Here is a 24,420-nt window from a genome sequence, read left to right on the forward strand (position 1 = left end):
TCCACTATCCATAGTAACATCATATCACAGTTACGTAAATATAAAATCACAAGCGATATTTTAATTAATGACAATTAATCAACTATTAATTATAATAGTTTATTTGATCCAAAATAAATATATAGTGACTTAATTAAATGCAGTAGAAAAGTACAGATTTATTTGATTTTTTTAATAATTTAAAGACTTTTTCATATATATATATATATAATATGAGGAGAATTATATTAAAAATAATGATAATAACAAAAAAGGTAATAAAGAGGATCTCAACCTCATTACCAAGAGATAAAGTAAAGTTGTGTGACACAAGAAAGAAAATAGGAGGAAGTAAAATGGAAACAAGACTTGATGAAGGAAAAATTATAATATGGAGGAAAAGTAATTGTCATTATTCATTGACCATGACTCCAAGACGCAATAGTAAGGCACGGGGATTTTATATTTTCTGAATATTTCAAATTAAGTTTAATTTGAAAAATGAGACAATTTAATTTTAATTTACATACAAACAAGTCTGAAATTGGAGGAGAGATTTAAATCTTAAACTTTAATAAAAAAATTAATTATAATTTGTTCTTCTTTAATTTAAAAAATTAAAGCAACAAATAATAATTTATAAAAAAAATTGGATGAATTATTGTTTAGAAAATTGAATCAAGTTGGGCGTAAAATTCCCTATCATTTCTCCCACCGCGTTTACAACTTCCTTTTTCCACAGTTTTTTTTTTCTTTTCTTACCAACATCACAATGTAATATATATTAAATAAAAAAAATATTATTTCTTGACTTGTTTCCTTTCCTTCCTTCCTTTTGCATGTGAATTTCCTTTTAGGTACTGAGAAGAAGTTGCTATGCATTATCAATACTATAAATATTTGTAATATAACCTAACATATAAACAGATTAGTTTTGACATCATGTTGAAGTCAAATTTTACAAAAATTAGCAATTTTGTTTGATTTATGTTTTTTGAAAGATAGGGTTTTAGAATATCATAAAATTATATGATTTAATTAACCTTATTTAAAAAAATGAGATGGTTAATTTTTAGCTGTTGGTTTTTCTTTTCTTTCCTAATAAAGACAGAAAAAGGAAATATTGATCACTTGTTGCATCATCTTCCACAAAAACATTTGACATTTGACCTGTAATTTTTCATTGGAATGGTGATGGAATCAGTTAACCTCTTGTCAATTACAAGCAGTGGTGGATCTAGGATTTTACATAAAACGTGACTAAGTAGTAATTATATAAGGTTATAAATTTATTTGTCTCAAATTCTTTATAAATAATAAAAAGAATTAAAAATTGAAGGGTGACATTTGCTACGCCACTGATTACTAGTACTTACTCTACACTCTTTTCTTTTATTCTTTTGTAAGCATGAGGATCTTAGTTATGTTGAAATTCAGATATGTAATTTATACCTAATCACCAAAAAGAGAGAACTTAGCCGAAGATTCTTAAAAGGTTGTCCGAACGATCCACACTAGCTTTTACAAAATGATTAGCTAATTTATTCTCGGACCGAGGGATATGAACAACAAACTAGCGATTAATTTTCTTCTTAATACAGTTGATGAAGTTAATAATACTGTTCATACGCCAAAGAGCAAGGAAGGGTTGGTTAGACCACTTAACTGCATTAGCATAATCAAATTCAATAATCAAAACGTGAGAATTAACCCAAGAAGTTACAACAAAGAGAATGAAGTCTTCCTTAGTGGCAAGAATCTCGGTTAAGTTTGAGTCAGCAATACCAATAGATTTTGTGAATAGAATTTTCACATAGACATTATCATCTCTCAAGGTACCACTAATTCCAAAGGCAATCGAATAGCCCCTTATAACACCATCAATATTGAATTTCATGCAACCCTTTTTTGCTCTAATCCACTCCACAACAAGTTTAACCGTAGATTTATCAATCCGACTTTTAGCACAAGAAGGATCTCTAACAATATCCAGGACAGATGGATTGTCCAAAGGCCACTTAGCCTTTGCCCACAAACCAACACGCAACTTAGATAAATTAAGAATTTGGAAAGTATCCCATAATTTACCATAATTTGGGAAAGTATTCTTCTTTTTAATGTTACATATCTATGATTTTCTTTTCTTCATTAGCTGGGTTAGATAATGATATATTAATATTAACCTTTTTTTTTCTTTCCTTAATCATTTTGTTGTATAGTAAGTTCTAAGTAGCTACTAGAATTTGATATAATTATCAAAGGACTTTGTTAATTTATGTTTAAGTTAATCCTTATACTATTTTACACATTTTAGCATTTTACACATGCACTATATGAGAGAGAAATAAATATAATATATTGACATAGAAAATAAATTGAATAACAAAATAAAACAGTTGCAATTTCGATATTTTTATTTTTCTTGTGATCAAATAAAAAGGAAAAAAAAAAGAACAGGAGATTAACTCAATTTTGATTTAATAAAAAAATGATATTAATTGACTCAAGCACATATATTATGTTATATGATAATAATAATAATATATATGTATATATTCAAAATTTTTTTCTAAAATGAGAAACTAACATATTATATGATCATTTTTTATGTATATACGTAAGAATATATGTATATACAAACATTAAAAGACAAATGAAATTGAAACCCTAAAAAGGATCCAACTCTTTTTTATAATTAATAATTTGAGTTCACATTAAAAAGTAATGGATAAAAAAAACAACACAGAGGATCTGACCTCACAAAAGAGATGAGTGAATTTTGTGGGATATTTAAAGTAGGAGGAGGGGTTTAAACATTAAAGCTTAATCTCCATGCTCTATAAGGGCAAATGATAATCCCAATCTTTAGAATACACAAAAAATAATATATATACATATATATATATATATATATATATATATATATATGTATAAGCCTACGCAAGATGAAAATTATATTACAATGTAATAAAAAATTAATATATAAAGAGAATGTGGAAAAGATAAGAAAATTTATTTGACACAAGGGAAGAAAGTAGGAGGAAGTAAAATGGAAACAAGACTAGATGAAGCAAATAATTAAAAGATGGAGGAAAAGTAATTGTCACGGTTCATTGACCACGAGTTCAAGACCAAATAGTACGGTACTAGGATTTTATATTTTCCGAATATTTCAAATTAATTTTAATTTAGAAAATGAGATAATTTAATTTTAATTTACATACAAACAAGTATGAAATTGGAGGAGAGATTTAAATCTTAAACCTTAATAAAAAAATTAATTATAATTCGTTCTTCTTTAATAAAAAGAATTAAAGCAACAAATAATAATTTATAAAAAAAGATTGGATGAATTATTGTTTAGAAAATTGAAGCAAGATGGGTGTAAAATTCGCAATCATTTCTCCCACCGCGTTTACAACTTCCTTTTTCCAAAGTTTTTTTCCTTTCTCTTACCAACATCACAATGTAATATATATTAATTAAAAAAATATTATTTCTTGACTTGTTTCCTTTCCTTCTTTATTTCCTTCCTTTTGCACGTGAATTTCCCTTTAGGTACTGCGAAGAAGCTGTTGTGCATTATCACTACTATAAATATAGTATGTACCAATTAATAATTACAATAACCAAATCAAGGAAGGCTTTGTATTGAAAATGAGCTAAGAAGATGAAGGAGGAGGTTGCAGAGAAGGGCTCAGGCAAGTTAAACAAAAATTTGAAGCCATATAAATACATAAACTATAGGCTATTTTTCTTTAACTTGTCTTTGCCCTACTTAGCTACTTCTTCCTCAAATATCACATGAGTTTACATACATATTTGCTTGCTGATGAAGGCAAAAAGATTAAGGTTAGCCAAATTTGTTTATCTTCTCATGACAATTTTTTTTCTCATAATTGTATTATTCGTTACTTTTTTTTATTGTGTTTGAACTAAAATTTTAAAAATAATTGTAACTACGAATGATAGCTTCGCTTGTTCTAACATACAAACATAATTTTGACAAAACATCAAATGTCAAATTATATGAAAATTAGCAATTTGATGTGATTTTATGTTTTTTGAAGACGAGATTTTAAGATAATCGTAAAATTCACACTTTTTCTTTGATTTTCTCTCTCTTCTTGCTGGTTTGGCCAGCTATGGGGTGGAAGATGAGCTGATTTTTGTACCTTTTAAAAAGAAAAATAATAAATTAATAAAGACATGACACGTGGCATCATGTCATTGGCCTATTTTTAAAATTTTAAAATTTTAATCCTTTTTATCTCCACCACACAATTAGTCAATGGTCAAAATGAGGATAAGAGATGACCATGTGCTGAAAAAATGTCCTGGTGGTGGAAAATTACTGTTTTGCCCATAGGATGGTAAAATTACCATTTTACCCATATACTCTAAATTATACCGGAATTAAAATTTTTCACTTCTAAACCTCAAATCTTACTCCAATGAGTCAAATTATACTCCAATAAGCCAAATGGGGCCAAAAGAATCTTTTCTAAAATTCCCATTTTGTCTCAAGTGGTAAATGACCATTTTGCCTATAGATAGCGAAAATTTCGGTCTGTTTCCAAATTGATATTCGAACTCCGAATTACCATATTAAACCATTCTGGGACTTTAAAATTCTTAATTTCATCGTAAATTCTCTATTTGATCTAGTTCGAGGCTTAAATCAACTTTGTTGTACCTCTAGGTATAATACCGATTTTTGTAAATTCTTCGAGACTCTCCTAGAATGCAAACATGCTATCCATCACATGTATGTCATCACAAATATTTTTATAGAGTCGTGCTTGTCATCTTCTCCCCCGCTTGGATCAACCATATGATCCTTCTTGATAACTGATTTCGACATCCGGCTAAATATTAATATTTTAATATTATTTTATTAATAAAATATTATTTTATTTTAAAAATTTTATCTTGTCTCCTTGATACCCAAAATACCTTATTATGCCTCACTTGACTTCCGAATCGCCTTTTATCTCGTAAATTCTCCTCCGATAAAATTAATATTATTTTATTGTTATTTTCTCACTTTCGGAATATTTTATCCTAAGCTACTCCTTTCGTCTTTTATCACTTTTAAACATTTTAATTGACCTCAATTTGCATTCGATCAACTTTATTTATCACCATATCAAAGTATGGGGTATTTCAACATATATATATATATATATTTGGTACAAAGTAGCAATCAAAGCAAAATCTTAATTTTTTTTTCCTTATGTTCTAAATCTATAGCAAAACAAATATAAATTCGCGAAGGTGTAATCTAAACTTTGATTTTTATATGTAAAATGAACATTCAACCTATATGAATGTATCAATTTTGAAAACCTTTTAAGGATTTTAATTTTAAATAGGATCTTGGTTGTATTTTATATGAGAGACAATCTAAACTTAACCACAAAAAAATAGATTCATTAATTGCAACCGAATAACTAAAATACTTATAATTGCTCTGTTGACATATATAATACATGTTGAGATTCTATATAAGTATTTAACTCAATAATAATTATATCTATATATATCATTTATTCAAAAAATTTAATTTCAATCTCTTTTCTCTTAATAAAAATATTTTGGAACCTCTATAACAAAATGAAGAAAAAAAAGAAAAAGGCAGAGAGAGATAAATGTGTCCATTATGCATCTACATGTATCTCTCATGAAGATATATAACTGTGGCTTATCAGAGCTGTTGACTTTCTTCCAATTACGGCCTGAAAATATATTCAAAATTCATCTATGTTTATGTATCTTATTATTTAAAGAAATGCTTTCCAACTTTCTTTCGTCGAACAAAAAAATAAAAAGGAAAGTTGTTTCTTATTTACAATATATTTACAGAATAAACAATAGAGATTGAGAACCCGAGTATTTGACTTATTGATTAGTATGTAATCTCCCTACCTAAAGAGCAGGGTTCAAATCTCCCTTCTTCTAATAATTTAAAAAAAAATAGAGATTGAAGTACTCAATTTCAAGACTGAGTTTCCAAGCATCGAGGTTATTTCTCTTGGCAATCAAAGTGATTATTAATGTGCTTCGGACGAAGCCAAAGAGGCAATAGAATGACACCGACGTTGTCTCCTAAGGGTGCCCTTTTCAGAATCGCGGCCTTTGAATATAGTAGGAAAGGAGATGATTATGATGAGCTTGACACTCTCACAAAGATATGAATCATGGAAATTGCATATAAGTTAAATAACCTGACTAATGTTGCTCGTTGAATAAGATAAACAGGCAGTAGCGATGGTAAAGTCCTCTGATGATCCGATCGTTTGTAGTGGTGGCGAACAAGGTGAAGGGAAATGGGTTCGGACGAGGTTGAGATAGTTCCGAAATAATTGAAGGACCCTTTGTAAAGGGTTATCAGCAGAGCTCTTAAAATGGTGACCAAGGTTCCCAAGCGTTTGGTCCGAGTCCCTGAGCTTTTCCACTCTAGCTTTCCATCCCATACAATAAATGTTAAAAGAAAGTAAGCCAAATTTTAACTAAAAATTGCTAGCCCCTAAACTTAAAACTTTGTTAGTTCGTTCTTAATATTGATCAGCTTTAAAGTGGAAATCAAATAGCCCAAGAACCAAGTCATTAGAAAAAACAAAAAATAAAAAACAGCAAAAGAACAAACCCAATCATCAGAAAGAGGAAACTTGGCTGAAGATACTTAGAAGGTTGTCCGAACGATCCACACCAGCTTTTGCAAGATGATCAACCAATTTATTCCCAAATCGAGGGATACAACCAGCAGACTTGCGATTAATTTTCTTCTTAATATAGTTGATGAAGTTAATAATACTATTCATACACCAAAGAGCAACGGATGGTTGGTTGGACCACTTAACTACATTAGCAGAATCAAATTTAATAATCAAATCGTGAGAATCAACCCAAGAAGATATAGAAAAGAGAATGAAGGCTTCCTGAATGCCAAGAATCTCAACTAAGTTTGAGTTAGCAATACTGATAGACTTAGAGAAGAGAATTTTCACTTAGTCATTGTCATTTCTCAAGGCACCATCGATTCTAGGAGCATTTGGACAGCCCCTTGCAGCACCATCAATATTAAATTTCATGCAATCCCTCTTTGGTCTAATCTAATCCACAACAGGTTGAATCTTAGATTTATCAGTTCGGCTTTTAGCACAAGAAGGATCTCTAACAATATCCAAGACAGATGGATTGTCCAAAGGCCACTTAGCCTTTTGCATACGAACCAACATGCAACTTAGATAAATAAAAAATTTGGGAAGTATCTCATAATTTACCATAATTTGGGAAAATTTTCTTCTTTTTAATGTTACATATCTCTATCTATGATTTTTTTTCTTTATCGGCTGGTGTATTGTAAGTTCTAAGTAGCTACTAGAATTTGATGTAATTATCAAAGGACTTTGTTAATTTATGTTTAAGTTAATCCTTTTACTATTTTACACACTTTAGCATTTTACACATGCACTGTATGGGTGAGAAATAAATATAGTATATCAACATCGAAAATAAATTGAGAAACAAAATAAAACAGTTGCAATTTTGATGTTTTTATCTTTCTTGGGATCAAATAAAAAAGAAAAAAAATAAGAATAAGAGATTAACTCAATTTTGATTTAAGACAAAAAACATGATATTAATTGACTCAAGTACATATACTATGTTATATAATAATATGTATAAATTCAATTATTTTTTTTCTAAAATGAGAGACTATCACATTATATGATCGTTTCTTACATACGTACATATGAATATATATATATATATATATGTAAACATTGAAAGATAAATGAACCCGAACTCCAAAAGGATCCGATCCCTTTTATAATTAATAATTTGAATTTATATTAAAAAGTAATGAATAAAAAATAATAAAGAGGATCTCGACCTCAAGAAAAAAAAGAGTGAATTTTGTGGGATATTTAAAGTAAGAGGAGGGATTTAAACGTTAAAGCTTAATTTTCATGCTTTAGAAGGACGAATGACAACCCCAATTTTTAGAATATATATATATATGTATGTATAAATTAAATATCTCTGACACAAGGGAGGAAAGTAGGAGGAAGTAAAATGGAAACAAGACTAGATGAAGAAAATAATTAAAAGATGGAGGAAGAGTACCTGTCACGGTTCATTGACCACGAGTCCAAGACCAAACAGGACGGTACTAGGCTTTTATATTTTCCGATTATTTCAAATTAAATTTAATTTGGAAAATGAGACAATTTAATTTTAATTTACATACAAACAAGTATGAAATTGAAGGAGAGATTGAAATCTTAAACCTTAATGAAAGAACAATTAATTATAATTTGTTCTTCTATAATTAAAAAATTAAAGCATCAAATAATAATTTATAAAAAAAAGATTGGATGAATTATTGTTTTGAAAAATCAAGCAAGTCAGATGTAAAATTCCCAATCATTTCTCCAACCGCGTGACAAGTTCCTTTCTCCACATTTTTGTCCTCTCCTTTTCTTCTTTCCTTCTTTATTTCCTTCCTTTTGCATGTGAATTTCCTTTTAGGTACTGAGAAGAAGTTGTTTTGCATTTTCACTACTATAAATAATAGTATGTACCAATTAATAATTACAATAGCCAAACCAAGGAGGGCTTTGCATTGAAAATGAGCTAAGCAGATGGAGGAGGAGGTTGCAGAGGAGGGCTCAGGCAAGTTAGACAAAAATTTGAAGCCATATACCTACATAGACTATAGGCAATTTTTCTTTAACTTGTCTTTGCCCTTCTTAGCTACTTCTTCCTTAAATATCATATAAGTTTACATACATATTTGCTTGCTGACAGTGGTGGCTTTCATGAAGACAAAAAGATTAAGGTTAGCCAAATATATTTCTATTTTCATGTCAATTTTCTTACTCCTAATTGTTCTTGTATTATTATAATTCATTTAAATACTTTTTTTTATTGTGTTTGAAGTAAAATTTAAAAAAAAATTATAATTACATATGAAAACAGCACTTGTTTTAATATTTTGTAATATAACCTAACATATAAATATAGTTTTGACATCACATCAAAAGTTAAAATTTATGAAAATCATTAATTTGGTGTAATTTTATGTTTTTTTCGAAGATAAGGTTTTAAGATAATCGTAAAATTATCTGATTTAATTACTCTTTTGACATAATGAATGTTGAAATTTATATATACATATAAATATTTGATTAAATGATATTTATTTAAAAAGTTGAATTTGAGAAATCCATTATGGATGTGCATGTGCATTTAAGAGAGGGGTCTCTGAAGATGATACTTGTGGCTTATCAATGCTGGTGACTTCCTTCTCTTCTTTGGACCGTGCCCATATTGCCCCATAAAATCCAATAAAAATTATGACTGCTCCAATGATATAGCTGCAATGAAAATATTGTACCGATTATCAATTAAGTTATTGTTTTTGTCGTAATTTTTATTAATTACATTTATAGATACGATTGGTGTAAGAAGTATAACAAATTTTTTTTCATAAATCAATTGGATAATCATCTTAAAAATTCAATATGTTAACTTCCAAAATAGAACGTGTCTCCAAGGAAAACGCATCCAAAGAAAACAGCAATAGCGACACCTATGGGCTGGAACATGGCCACAAAGACAGGCCCTTTCCTACGTATGCACCATGCCAATACGCCATTCGATACCGTACTTCCAATTACAGCCTAAAAACAAATTCAAATTCATCACCATTTATGTATCTTTCTATTTAAAGAGTTGATTTCGAATTTATATATATATATATAAAAGAAAAGTTGTTCTTTATTTGCCTTGTACTTACAGGAAGATTCAATAGATGTTTTTGACTGATGCTCCTCTTGAGATTGACATGCTACTCGCGAAACAGAAACGAAAGCTCTGCCTTCCTGGGACCAAAAAGATACGTGAGATATGTCGAGCTGTGAGAAAAAAAAATTCAAAAGTGCCTTGTATGTCAGATTCTATTTTCTGCTTCTGCCTGTCTCTGGAATGTTTCGACTCAATGTTTTTGTTTTGATGAATGCAGGCTGATGATTTTCGCTGTGACTTTTGAAAAACGTGGTACAAACATGGCGGCCCCGTAGGATAATGTAAAGGATATACCTTCATTCATAAAGAAAACCCTCAAAAGGTGCTATATAGAGAATGTCAGATTTATATACAGAAGATTACAGGTGTTAATGATGCAGCATAACTAATCTTACGTTTAACTAACATTAACTAACTATTCTAACTAAAATTTGAAAACAAAGAATTATTAAATGAAACGGTGTGTTTCATATACATTGTTTCTCTGTTTCCTTGCTTTAGTTAAATGGTGCGTATGGGGGGGGGGGGGGGGGGGGGGGGGAGGGGGCAATATTCTTCAATGGCTTCAAGACTTAATTGCCTGCTGTTTGCTCTGTTTCTTTGCTCTTCATCTATCCAGATCAGTCTTGAAATTATTTATATACTTCCATTTCTGATAACTTTTTTTGTGGTAAATGATTTGATATGAGTTGTAAATCTGGGAGGTACCATGATGCTGTGAGTAAATATTGATGGTGTATCAGGGGTTTCTTGGGAATGTATAGCAGGCTCTGCTCTGAAGTTTTTGTGTAACAGAGCTTTGGTTTTTGTTTTGTAAGGGAAGGATTTATGCAAATGGGTTTTACATCAAAACTCAATAGGCCTAAAATCGTACCATGGTTGGTTGGGTTGTTGCCACTGGGTGATTTCAATGAATCACTTAAATTTCAAAAGAAAAAAAAAATTGTACTTACAAAGCAGATGATAGAGATGAACTCAATTTCAAGACTTAGTTTCCAAGCATCAAGGTTGTTTCTTTCAGGAATCAAAGTGACCATTGTTCATTGGAAGAAGCCAAAGAGGCAATAGAAAGACAGCAAAGTTATCTTCGAAGAGTACCCCTTCAGGATCGTCGCCTGGTATGAAAGGAGATATGATGAGCTTCACACTCTCACAAAGATTGAAAAATGGAAACTGCATATATATATATATATATATTAGATCACCTGACTGATGTTGCTTGTTGAATACGACAAACAGTAGCAATTAAAAGGCCTCCGATGTTCCACTATTTGTGGTGGAGGAGGACAAGGTGAAGGGAGATGGTTTAGGGCGAGGTTGAGCAAGTTCAGAAATGTTTGAAGGACCCTTGTAAAGGGTTATTAGAATTGAAAAATAGTATATTTCGTAAGATTCAAATATCCTACATTGTCAAAATAAATAAAAGGCGAATGCTTTATATATGAAAATCAACTATTGGCTTTTTGCAAGCAATGAAAATGGAGTGGGCTCGCGCGCACGTAAGATTGGGCTAAACTTTTAGAAATTTCAGATTTCCCCCCTTGCGTGCGAATACATACGTGAGCTGTGCCCAAGTGATTTTTTATACCTTCGCTTTAATTTTACTTAAGCTTTTCTAGCTTTTGATTAAATCAAACTCAAACTCTACCTGGTTCTCCTAGTTTTGCTCCAACATTTATCCTGGTCTTGTTCCAACGTTTATCTGACTTAGTATAAATGCTGACCAGATTTTTCTCAACTCCCTAATTTAGTGCAACGTTCACTTCACTCCATGCCTATAAATACAGCCTCACACCCTTACTCACAACACACACCAAAACTTTTCTTCTCTTAAGCTTTCTCTACCTCTTTTCTTTTCTAGCTGAGTTTTTTTCTTTTTGCTGTTCCTGTCATCTCTTAATAGTTTGTGCAAACTATAAGGAAGGATTTGTTGAATCTTGGAGGATAACCGCTACAGTCCTTTTACATCGAGTTTTATACTCTAAAGGGACGAAAATTATCCTTAAGGACAGTGATACCACGCTTCAAACCAATTACTATTTTTACTTGTTTTATATTCTTTTGTTGCTAATAATTTTTTTTTCTAACATTCTTAAGGATAATGGATTCCCACGTTGATAATGCTCTGCCACTATTCCTAATGCTGCCACTGTACCTACTACCACCACCACTGTCAACGGTTCCCCCATAGGTCCCACTCTAATGACCATTCCTCCTGCCCTCGGTTTCATATGCCAAACCATTTCCAGATATTTCCAAAATAGAAGTTTTTGATGGCAGAAACTTCAAAAAGTGGCAAGAAAGGATTTTTTCAATCCTTGATGTTCATGGGGTGGCTTTTGCACTAATTGATTCCAAGCCAGATGATATCAATATGCTAGAACCATGGATGCATGCAAATAAGGTATACAGGCATACAATCATTAGCACACTTTCTAATGAGTTGTTTGATGTATACAGCCCTTACAAAGAAGAAAAGCAAATATGGGAGTCAATGATAGCCAAATACACTACTGAAGATGTTGGGAAATAGAAGTTCGTGATTGGTAACTTTTATCGCTGGAAGATGAAAGATGACAAAGACATCAAGAGTCAGATCAATGAATACCATAAGCTAGTGGATGATTTGAAGACTAAAAAAATCAATTTGCAAGAAGAGTTCGTTGCTGGGTTGCTAATTCAGAAGCTGCAAGAATTCTGGAATAGATACAAGCAACAACTGAAGCACAAGAAAAAGTAGTTGTCACTTGCAGATTGGATTGTACACATCATCATTGAAGACACAACCCGTAGGGAGATTAAGGCCTCCAAAGCTAAAGAAATTGCAACTAAAGCCAATTTGGTACAAGGCAGAACCTAGCATCAACAAAGGTACCCTTACAACCCTGATCATAAACCTAAAGCTCCTCATCCCACCTTAGAAAAAAAAGGTAGTTGTTTTGTCAGTGGAAGGCCAGGGCATCATGCAGCACAATGCATGAAAAGAGTAAAAGGAAATGATAAACCTGTTAATCCAAGAGTCAACTTGGTCAAAGCAGATGAATCCGACGATGTAATTGCTGCGGTCATTTCACAAGCAAATATGGTGGCCAGTGTGAAGGAATGGGTGGTAGACTCAGGTGCTACCAAGCATATTTGTGTAAACAGAAATGCCTTTACCTCCTATACTCCAGTAGGGGAAGGAGAAGAGACAATATACCTTGGTGATTCTCAAACTGCTCAAGTTCTTGGTCAAGGGAAAATCCTTATCAAGCTCATATCTGGCAAGACCCTAGCTCAATGATATTCTTCATGTTCCCAATATAAGGGCAAACCTGGTATTTGTGGCCTTATTAGGCAAGGTTGGAGTGAAAGTGTCATTCGAATTTGACAAGATCGTGATGACAAAAAATAATGTGTTTGTGGGTAAAGGTTATTGCAATTAAGGACTCTTTGTACTTAACGTTTCCAATGTTTTGAATGAAAATGATAATTCTTCCACTTACATGTTTGACTCTGTTGATTTATGGTATGGTAGACTAGGACATGTTAGCATTCCCTATATTAAGAAAATGCAATCACTAGGTTTAATTTCTAGTATTAAAAATGGATGCTTTAATAAATGCGAAATATGTGCTGAAACGAAATCAACTAAGAAAACTTGTATTTCAGTAAATAAGGAATTTGAATTATTAAGTTTAATTCATACAGACTTAAGAGATCTAAAACAAACTGTGGCTAGAGGTGGTAAGCAATACTATGTTACATTTATTGACGATTATTCTAGATTTACTAAAGTTTATTTGCTTAGGCATAAAGATGAAGCTTTTGACATGTTTATTAAATATAAAGCTGAGGTAGAAAATAAACTGAATAAAAAGATAAAAAGAGTTAGATCAAATAGAGAGAGTGAATATATACCGATTAATGATATTTGTGAAAAAGAAGGAATAATTCATGAAATTACTCATCCATATTCTCTGATTCAAATGGTGTAGCTGAAAGAAAAAATAGAACATTAAAAGAAATGATGAACTCTATGCTTGTTAGTTCCAATGCACATGAAAATTTGTGAGGTGAAGCTTTATTAACTGCATGTCATTTTCAAAATAGAATACCTTATAAGAAAATTGGTAAGACACCTTATGAATTATGGAAATGTTATTCTCTTAATTTAAAATATTTGAAAGTATGGGGGTGTCTAGCTAAGGTAATGCTTCCTGAATTTAAGAAGAGAAAAATTGGTTCTAAGACATCTGATTGCATGTTTATTGGTTATGCTGAACATAGTGCTGCATAGAGATTTCTTGTATTATAAATTGATGTTCTTGATTGTAATACAATTGTTGAAACAAAGAATGCTAAATTTTTTGAGCATATTTTTTCATTAAGAACTGATACAATTTCTCATGCACCCTTTAGTAAAAATGATTTTGAAATACAAAATGATAATTTGAGAAGAAGTAAAAGACCAAGGAAGGAAATTTTTTTTGGTAATGATTTTTATACTTATCTTGTAGATAATGATCCTTTAACTTATTCTAATGCAATTTCTTCTAAAGAAAGTTTATTTTAGAAAGAAGCCATACAAAATGAGATTGATTCGATTTTACAAAATCAAACTTGAGAATTAGTTGATTTACCACCTGAAGCCAAACCAATTGGTTGCAAATGGATTTTTAAAAGGAAATTTAATCCTAATGGTTCTATAATAAATATAAAGCTAGATTAGTTGCAAAGGGTTTTATTCAAAAACTAAATATTGACTGTTTTGATATTTTTGCTCCAGTAACAAGAATTGCATCAATTCGTGTTTTATTTGCCTTAGCTTCAATTTACAAACTTGTTGTTTATCAAATGGATGTAAAAATCACTTTTTTAAATGGTGATTTAGAAGAATAAATTTATATGGCACAACCCGAGGGATGTATTCGTCCTGGTCAAGAAAATAAAGTTTGTAAATTGATTAAATCATTATATGGCTTGAAACAAGCACCAAAACAATGGCATGAGAAATTTGATCAAGTTCTTGTTAGTAATGGATTTTCTACTATTGGAGTTGATAAATGTGTGTACATAAAAACTGTTGATAGTGAATGTGTGATTATTAGCTTATATGTTGATGATATGCTTATTTTTGGTACATGCATTGATGTGGTTAATAAAACAAAATGTATTTTAGCTTCTAAATTTGACATGAAAGATCTAGGAGAAGCCAAAATTATTTTGGGTATTAAAATAATAAGATGTGATAGTGGTTTAATGCTAACACAAGAGCATTATGTTGAGAGGCTACTTAAAAAGTTTAGACATTTTGATGCACACCTGTGAGTACTCCTTATGATAACAATATCCAATTAAAAAAAAATAAAGGTAATAGTGTAGATCAGTCTGAGTATGCACAGATTATTGAGAGTCTGATGCATTTAATAAATTATACTCGACCAGATATAGCTTATACTGTATGTAGACTGAGCAGATATACACAAAGTCCTAATAGAGATCATTAGACTACCTTAAGTAGGGTGATGAAATATTTGAAAGGTACCATAAACTATGGTATTTTATATAATGGATTTCTCGTAGTATTAGAAGGATATAGTGATGCTAACTGGATCTCAGATTCAAATAAGACGAAATCTACAAGTGGTTATGTATTCACCCTTAGTGGGGGCACTATAACTTGGAAATAAGCCAAACAAACAATAATTGCTAAATTTACAATGGAGTCAAAATTTGTAGTTTTAGAGTTGGCTGGCAATGAGGTTGAGTGGTTGAGAAACCTCTTAGCAGATATTTCGTTGGGAATGAAACCAACACCTTTTGTGTCCATGCATTGTAATTGCCAAACGGCAATAGTCATTGCAAAGAATAAAACTTTCAATGGTAAAAATAGACACATTCTTTTGAGATATGATGTAGTAAAGCAGCTGCTTAGAGATGGAATTATATCCATTAATTATGTGAAGTTAGAGCTGAATTTGGCCTATCCTCTAACTAAACCGCTGGGAAGAAAATTAATTAATGCTACATCGAGGGGAATGGGACTTAAGCCAAATGAGGAAATCAACAAATAATAGTAACCCAACCTATGTGATTTAAAATCCCATGAATTAGGTTCATATGGGTAATAACAAGTTATTTGTTGATAAATTAATACATTATTGAAATTATTGTCCCTTATATGGTGTGTAAGTAGTGCAAAACTACAATGCAAGAGAGGTTGAGTTAAACTCTTAATGCATTCCATATCCCTTATGGGCAGTGTATTATACAGCAGTATACATTTGATGGAATCAACCTATATAAGTGTGGAGTGGGGTCGCTCCTACGAGAATTATGGCAAATTCTCTAGAACACTTATGAATTACCAAGCATGCGCATAACCTATTCATGCAAAATCGCGTTGAATAGCAGAAATTGTGGGGGTGTAATGTGATTGATGAAAACTATATTTCACATAAAGAATTTTGGTTCATATAAGTTACAAACTTCACCAAAATCCTGTGACTTATATTGTATTCTTTTTAGGGGTGGTTCATAACTTAAAAAGCACCAGTCACGATGCATTACACTTAAATGAAATTTGACCCAGCAAAACTTCTTATAAAACTTATGAAATATGTGAGGGATTGTTGGAAAATAGTGTATTTCATAATGTTTAAACATCCCACATTGCCAAGATACATAAAAGGTGAATGCCTTATATATGAAAACCAACTATGGGCTTATTGCAAGCAAGGAAAACGGAGTAGGTTGCGTGCACACAAGATTGGGCCAAACCTTTAGAAATTTCATATTTCCCCCCCTGCGTGCCAATACACACGTGGGCTGTGCCTAAGTGACTTTTTGTACCTTGGCTTAAATTTTTTTTAAGCTTCATGCTTACCTAGTTCTCCTAGTTTTGCTCCAATGTTTATCTTGGTTTTGCTCCAACGTTTATCTGACTTAGTATAAATACTGACCAGGTTTTTCTCAACTTCCTAATCTGGTGCAATGTTCACCTTATTTAGTGCAGTGTTCACTTCACTCCATGCCTATAAATACAATCTCACACCCTTACTCACAACACCCACCAAAGCTTTTCTTCTCTTAAGCTTTCTCCACTAATTTCCTTTGCCTTCTTTCTTCTCTTAAGCTTTCTCTACCTCCTTTCTTTTCTAGCTACGTTTTTTTTTCTTTTTGCTGTTCTTGTCATCCCTTAGTAGTTTGTGCAAACTATAAGGAAGGATCTGTTGAATCCTAGAGGATAACTGCTACAGTCCTTTTGCACTGAGTTTTATACTCCAAAGGGACGTAAATTATCCTTAAGGACAGTGATACCATGCCTCTGACCAATTACTGTTTTTACTTGTTTTATATTCCTTTGTTGCTAATATTTTTTTTTTAACAATTAGCAGTGCTCCTGAAATGGTGACCAAGGTGCCTAACATTTTGATCCGACTCCTTGAGGCTTGAGCTTTTCCATCCTATAAAGTAAACGTTAAAGAAAGCAAGCTTAATTTGATCTTGGAGACAAACCAAGATCAGTTTGGAGACAAACCAAATCGAACACCATGATTCAATTCAATTTCAGTTTTTTTGCAATACTTTTGAGTTTTGGCATAAATGAAAATAAAATAGTCTGCCAACAATAACCTTAATTTTGACCTTATTTGTCATTTCTCTCCCTTTCTGAGGTTTCTAAGGAGGAAAAGACCAGGAGAGAAGAACCCAAAGGTTATAGCAAGCAAGAAAGTGAAAGTAGGGACTAAGTTGGCAAGAGCAAAAGCTAGGGTAGGAGTGTCAGTTAAAATCTTACTACGCAAGTAGACGTATCGAATAGATAGTATATTAGCAAGCAGAGTATCGTTCCCACAAGGAATTGATCTAAAAATTTACTAAGTATTAAAATTATAACAAATTAATCTTATCCAAGCACTCAAAATTAATTGATTAACTACAACTAATTAACTAAAATTAAACCAACAAGGAAAATCAAAATAATAATAACTTGTAAAAATATCAATCAAACAAGCCTAAGATTACAATATCCCTCACACTTTATCTAAATCTTACATCTCTTCCTTAACCTATTTCAATGGGTTGAATTGCTAACCTAAAGTCCTCAATTATTTATAAGGATCTCTCGACTCATCTTATTAAAATATCTATTTTAACCAAAACACTATATCCCTATGTGAATTAAAATTAAAATAGATTCATTAAGTTCAGGCTCTAATCTAGCTACATATGACCTATAGGTATATCCCTATCCTATACGTAAATCAATTAATATGATCATATGTTATCCCAATTTTAGTCTACACTAAACTCCTTTTCTCAAGTTTGTTTAGGTTCCTAAATCAATTTAATTGGTGACCAAGCAATTAAAAGTATTAAGAACAAATTGAAATAAATAATTCAAATCCCATTAAAGATAAGTAAGAAAGAGATTAAAAATTTAAACTACATGTGAGTTCAATTGCGATCTTAATAAAAGAAAATTAACTACTCATGATTGCAAAATAAAATAATATTATATAAAATTCAACCATTGAAAGTAACAAGAACAATAAAAGCTAAGGAAGAAAACAAATCAATATTTGCTGTCTTGATCTCAAAGTTTCAACCTCAACTCTTAGCTTCTTGAATTTCCCAAAAGTTCCATCCTTAATGTTGTCAAACATATCCTATTTATACTAATAAGCTTAACCTAAAGTTCTTTAAGCTGACCTAGGGTTTAATTGGGCTTAAAAGTATAATAAGAGGCCCAAAAATCAATTGTCCATCTTTACAAATTTTCATTCCTCGATACAGTACATCTAGCCATTTTTTGATGTGATTTTCTCTATTTTCAAAGCAGAACTAGACAAAGTGATCTTCATAAAAGTTGTAGCTCTATCTCTTAGTTTTCTAATGGTCTAAGAATCTGATCATTTGGAGTTCTGTAGCTTAAGATATAGCTAAAATACTGAAGCATATGCAAACATATTTTGAGTCTTTCAACACCTTATTTTTCAAAATTAAATCCAATCACTTTTAATCTTACAAAAGAAATATAAAAACTAATAAATAATAACTAAATTAAAAAGAATAACATAAAATTAAAATAACTCACTTAAAAATAAATTAATTATAAAAATAATTAAAAATAAATAAATTATAATTAAAAATTGAGGACTCAACTAATATTTAATAATAAAATTAGATTAAAATAGTTTTATATAATAGAATTATCAAGGAGCTGTACTCCACACCAGTGAATACACAATTCTGCGTCATAATAATCCTGCAAAACCCTGAATTTTATGATCACCAAATTCTTTCAACAAAAGGAAAAGGGAAGTCTGTTTATTAATTTGATTGAATGCCCAGCAATGCTTAAGAGGAAAAACTTGCAAAGCAAAGATAAGGTAATCGGTGGCCTCTTATTCCTGCATGAGAAAAACCAGAAAAGCAAAACAGAAATAAGTAACGATGATAATGATCATAACCAGGATGTTTCTGATATATATGATGCGAAGGAGGACCTGGTGAGGAAGAAAGCAGAAGGGAGGAAAATGACGGATGCCAAAGCATTTGAGTAGACAACAAAGACAAAGTGGCTCATTCGACATGGCAGCTTTGCTGAGAGTGGTTAAGCCAACATCCAGGCACTCCACACTCACCATGGCCGCAAATGGCACCAATTCCACCAACCAGGATCTTATCCTCATCTCTCCAACTCTCAAATTTCATTTTCCCTGCAAACTTCTGGCAACTGGATGAATTTATCTGCTTCTAAAGACTACTGTTTTGCTTTATTGCATCGTTGGGGGTTGAGACTAATTGGGACAAATTTATCACGTGCTGCCTCAGTTTCCAAGCTTTTAAATAATACAAACATCAGGTCTCACTCTTATAAACATATGAAATCAAATCCTATCTGCTTCCATTTTTTTTTGAACTTCCCTTAATATAGTAAGTATAAACTAATTGTTACTCAATAAACCTTGCTTTTGTCATTCATCTTGGTTCTTTTATTTTATTGGTGATTGGGTCCATGCTATACTTCTATTTATATAATTTTATTTGACAATATTTAATTTGTTTCCTATGTGTAGGCATAATTGATGTCATTTCTTTTTGCAGTAAATGAATGATTTATATTAAACTCTTAACATCAAAGGGTGGAAGTGGTGCACAAATGGATGAGCTGTTGTGACTTGAAATGAAATTAGTGTACAATGATAAATTTGTGAATTTTTATCTCTTCATTGTTTATAAATTTAGAAAAGGGGAAAGGAAAATTAAAAAAAAAAATTGGATGAAAAAAAGGGAAAATGAGAAAAGGCCCAAAAACCATGGCCGACGCTCAACTAATATCCATGGGCTCACCAGCTCTTTGGACCTTAACCCCCATAATTTTTTTTCTTTTTTTTTTAAAAAATTTAAACCCATAATTTCTTCTTCAGCAAACGTGGTTTTACATATTTACCTCTTCAATTTCTGTTTCATTTTGGTTCCTTTTCCAATTTTCTCTGCTCCTCAAACATATTGCTGCAAATCGCAACAAAGATAAAAGAAGAAAGATATATAAAAAAAGGTAGAAAATGGGTGCGGTGGAACCTAGTTTGGAAGAATTTTTGGAGGAGAAGAAGCGCGTTAGGAACCCTCTTGTCCCTGTTGGTAATTTTCCCATTTCTCCTCTTCAGCTTGTCATTAATTTTTCTGTTTTTATCTGTTTTGTTGTTTTGGGTTTTCATTTTTATTTGTAGAAGGTTTTGTGGTGTGAATTTTATAGGGTAAATTGTTATTTAAAGTTGCAGTCTTGCAGATCCAATTTGAGGGGGTTAAAAGATAGTATTTTTTTTTTCTTGGAAGGATGTTTCTGATAAAATTTGAACCTTTAATCTTTAATGGAGAAATATTTGTTATTATGTTAAATTATCAAAGCCTGATAGCCAATTTGCTGCTAACTAATCCAATGCTAGTTAGCAACCCCATTTCCAGTGCTTTATTCCTTTAAACAAAATAAGGCTGAAGTGTGAAAAGTGTGAAGAGTAATTCAGGGTTTCTAAACTTGTGTGAGCTAACTGCTTTGATTTGTTTTGAGGAGAACAAACTTTTAAGTTCCCAATCCAGCATAATCGCAGCTAAGTCTATGTGGAATAATCTAGTAAGTGATGTCATGTATGCTTGGAGTTTCCTTTTTTATTTGACTCCAAAAATGGTTGTGACTTTCACAAGTCACAGCAAGATTTATTTTGAGTTATTGCTTAAGTTTGCACGGATGAAGAAATTTAATATTTAGGGCTTAACCCAGCACCTCTCGTGGTGTTCTTGTGTTTTGTATCCAAGTGGTAGTCATTAATTTCTGAATGCTGCTCCTGAAAGGATGTAACAGGAGACTTTTGTGAATGGTAGCTCTTGTCATAAAGTTGGAGGAGTGTATTTCTTTACTTATTGTTCTAGCTCCTAGGACTAATTAATTGCTTGGCCTCACCTTCATTTTCTTTTTGTTTCATCGTAATAGAAATAGTAACGTGTGAAACTATGCTGAGCCTGTGAGCATATTCGAAATATTTCAGTAGAGAAATTGAAATTTCTCTTCACTAGTTTTTGGCCAAGTTTATGGGTTCAGCATGAAGCAATGGGCATCCTATATTTTGATAGCTGCTATTGGCTGTTTTCAAAGTAATATAAGCTGTTTGTGGCAAGATTTCATTTATAATTGACAATTAGATGATCATTGCTTCACTTTGACTTCAGTTCACCAATGCCATTAATAGCTTGAATAGTAAGATATTTGTTTATTTATTTATTGACCGTCAATTAGTGAGATGCTGTTGCTCTGATCAAAACTAGGCATGGAGAGTTTGTGTTTAACAGTTAGGAACCCGGAAGACATATGTCCCAAACTTAATCAATCACCTACCTTGCAATGTTCTATATTACAAACTCCAAGCCTTTTACCAAGAATTTGACTTTAATTTATTATCTAACCAATTTAGAAAGTTGACACTGGGGTGGGTGCTTAAATCAAACTTTTATCCAACCTAGAAAAAACCTATTTGAACCTATGATGCCTCTTAAGATTTTAACAACCTAAGTGCTTGATATAGTACTTTGTTCAATTTGGTCCTATTTGTTGTCATTCTAAACTTCAACTAGTCTTTAGATTGTTTGCTGCTTTTTCCTTGTTTTGCTGACTATCTTGTCAGATTGATATAGTTTTTGTCACTTTAGGTATTTGCTTCACGTTATAGATGTTGTTAGGCCATCTGAAATACAGAATCTATTTTCTTCTTTCTCTCTTTTCATCTGCTATAGCATTTTCCTGATATGATATTTTTACTGTTACTTGGAAATGGAAATAGTTATGGTTCAAGTATCTTAGACATATGTGTACTTTACAGGTGCACTTATAACTGCTGGAGTGCTCACTGCTGGGTTAATAAGTTTTAGACAAGGCAATTCTCGCTTGGGTCAGGTGCTAATGAGAGCTAGGGTTGTAGTTCAGGGGGCTACAGTTGCACTTATGGTTGGCACTGCATACTACTACGGGGATAATCCTTGGAAATCGAGATAGACTCTGTGGACTGCTAAGTGTCTTGTAGTTCTCATAATGGCCATATTACTAATCGCAGGACCGTGTGTCCTCGCCAGTAACATTTGAGTACTATTTTTTATCTCTTTACATGATCCAAATTTGCTTAGTTGCAACCATTATTTTTATTTTGATAAGCATATTTTGTACCTATATGTTCAACAAAAGCATCATACCAAGAAAACAAATGCCCTTAGATGATACATTTTGGAAATAAATTGAATGTGCTGGTTGCACCATTCTTTCTTTGCATGAGTTTTTCTGAGAATTCTATATATGGAATATGTTAGTGAACAGAAAACAACAAATCTCCTTTTCTCCATTGCAATGGCTGGGCATCATTTCTGTAAATTTTTTGTTAAAGCGAATTGCTTTCATATAGGGTGAGAATCAGATGTTCTAGACCTTCCTATGAGAGAAGTTGAAAGTGCTGGTTAGCATTTATCATGGACAAGAATTGCATAAAAAGGCCAATGTTCATCATTGAGGCTTCCTTTTTATCTATCAGACATTGCAGTTAACCATCCTTAATGTCCATAACAGAAATGATCATTTTTCTTCTATTTGAAAGACCATTTTATCAAATTATGATGATAATCAATCTACCCTGACAAGAATCGTTTGCCAATCGGGCTTCCAAGCTCACCATGGTTGTCATTACCACTATTAGCCCTCTTCTTCCTTGCAATTTAGATGTTTTTCTAGAACCTTAGCCTCTGTTTTTATTCACTTTTAGAAATCATTTACTGGTCTCCATTGGATCCTGTATGCCAGACGATTTTTGACCATGACGTCTGATAGGCCAAAAGCCAGCTGTCGAAATACGAGGATACGAAGACAGAAAATCTGTCTTTATCCCCCTGGAAAAACTAGCGGCTAACGTGTGTAGTGCAAAAGCTGTCGACACCCGTGTATTTAGTACTTTGAAAAACCATACCACAAACGCTGAGCACAAAGAGTCCGGCCCCAACCCACATACCAACAAGCCTCATTGACCACCTTATCCTCTGGAATTTCTCTCCACAACTCCAAATAAATCCCACAATATCCCGCTCAGCCGCGCCCCCCCACATGGCCACTCTCTTTAAACCCATGTGTATTTGTTTCTCCTCTTTATATAAATCCCTGGAGACCCTTGTGTTCATGAGACTTTCTTTTATCTGTCAATGGGGGTGAATGCATGCCTAGCTATGTGCTCCTGCTGCCTCAATGGGAGAAAGAAATTGCAGCTGGGGGTGAATTCTAGGAGACACAGGCGACAATGGGGCAGCGGGTCAGTTAAAACGAAAGTGCTGAAGCTCCAGAGAGTCGTGCCACGCAGCCATGGGCTGCACCTCGATCAGCTTTTGGTTCATACAGCTGACTACATCTTGCAGTTGAGGTTGCAAGTTAGTGTTCTGGAGGATCTTGTCAAATTCCATGAGCCATGAGGCTTATGCATGCGTTTCTGTACTGATGAAAAATCTTTTGTTTTCTCCTTATTGTAAAACTTCCTCCATAATTCTACTTCATTTTCATGAATGTGGAGTGATAGTCATATATTGGCGCATCAAGCCCTGCAATCTCACCATATCCATGTAGCTTTTGAGAGGACAAAAAATTTAGCCAATTCAATGGGAAATCATTGCTTCACCTTATTTCTGTTGATTAATCTGCAAAACCATGCATGTTCAAAAAATGTATTTTCAAATCACAAGTTACTTCTTTTTTTCTCATTTCAACCACTTCCAGAAAGGTAGGGACAAAGGGTCAAAACACAAGTACCAGTATAAATAATGGTTTTAGTGTTTTTTCTTGATATTTAATGATTGATCTAAACAAATTGTTGAATGTACAGATTTAACAAAAGGAATCAAATATTGGGTTAAAAAATGTAATTAAAAGCAGAAAATTCTTGAACCGATATGTTCATGTTAATGCCTACCTTGCAGTCTTTGCTGTTTTCCCTTTTTTTTTTTTGGTTGAGCAACAGAAACAACTACATTTACAAACTACGCCACCCAGAGAAAAAAGGTACCTTCATCATTGAGTGAAGAAGCAATAGGACAAAGAACAAGATCACACCATCACCATTA

At 32.2% G+C, this 24,420-nt stretch overlaps 2 protein-coding genes and 1 pseudogene across 2 annotated transcripts; 2 read left to right on the forward strand and 1 right to left on the reverse strand.

Annotated features, from left to right (window-relative positions):
- Positions 1 to 1,552: 1,552 nt before the first annotated feature.
- Positions 1,553 to 19,481, reverse strand: LOC108661101 (WAT1-related protein At3g28050-like; annotated as a pseudogene).
- Positions 19,482 to 20,212: 731 nt separating this feature from the next.
- LOC18603860 (RING-H2 finger protein ATL48-like) lies at positions 20,213 to 22,597 on the forward strand. Its single transcript, XM_007036090.3, has 2 exons — positions 20,213 to 20,424; positions 22,155 to 22,597. Exons 1-2 carry the CDS (start codon positions 20,349 to 20,351, stop codon positions 22,325 to 22,327), a joined length of 249 nt encoding a protein of 82 aa, XP_007036152.1. The 5' UTR covers positions 20,213 to 20,348; the 3' UTR covers positions 22,328 to 22,597.
- Positions 22,598 to 23,210: 613 nt separating this feature from the next.
- LOC148763417 (uncharacterized) lies at positions 23,211 to 23,982 on the forward strand. The gene has a single exon (XM_088804548.1). The coding sequence runs from the start codon at positions 23,512 to 23,514 to the stop codon at positions 23,773 to 23,775; it is 264 nt and encodes an 87-aa protein (XP_088660674.1). The 5' UTR covers positions 23,211 to 23,511; the 3' UTR covers positions 23,776 to 23,982.
- Positions 23,983 to 24,420: the final 438 nt, after the last annotated feature.

Source organism: Theobroma cacao, chromosome 3, assembly GCF_053813885.1.
Source record: "Theobroma cacao isolate CCN51 chromosome 3, ASM5381388v1, whole genome shotgun sequence".
In the NCBI taxonomy this organism is placed as follows: Eukaryota; Viridiplantae; Streptophyta; class Magnoliopsida; order Malvales; family Malvaceae; genus Theobroma; species Theobroma cacao.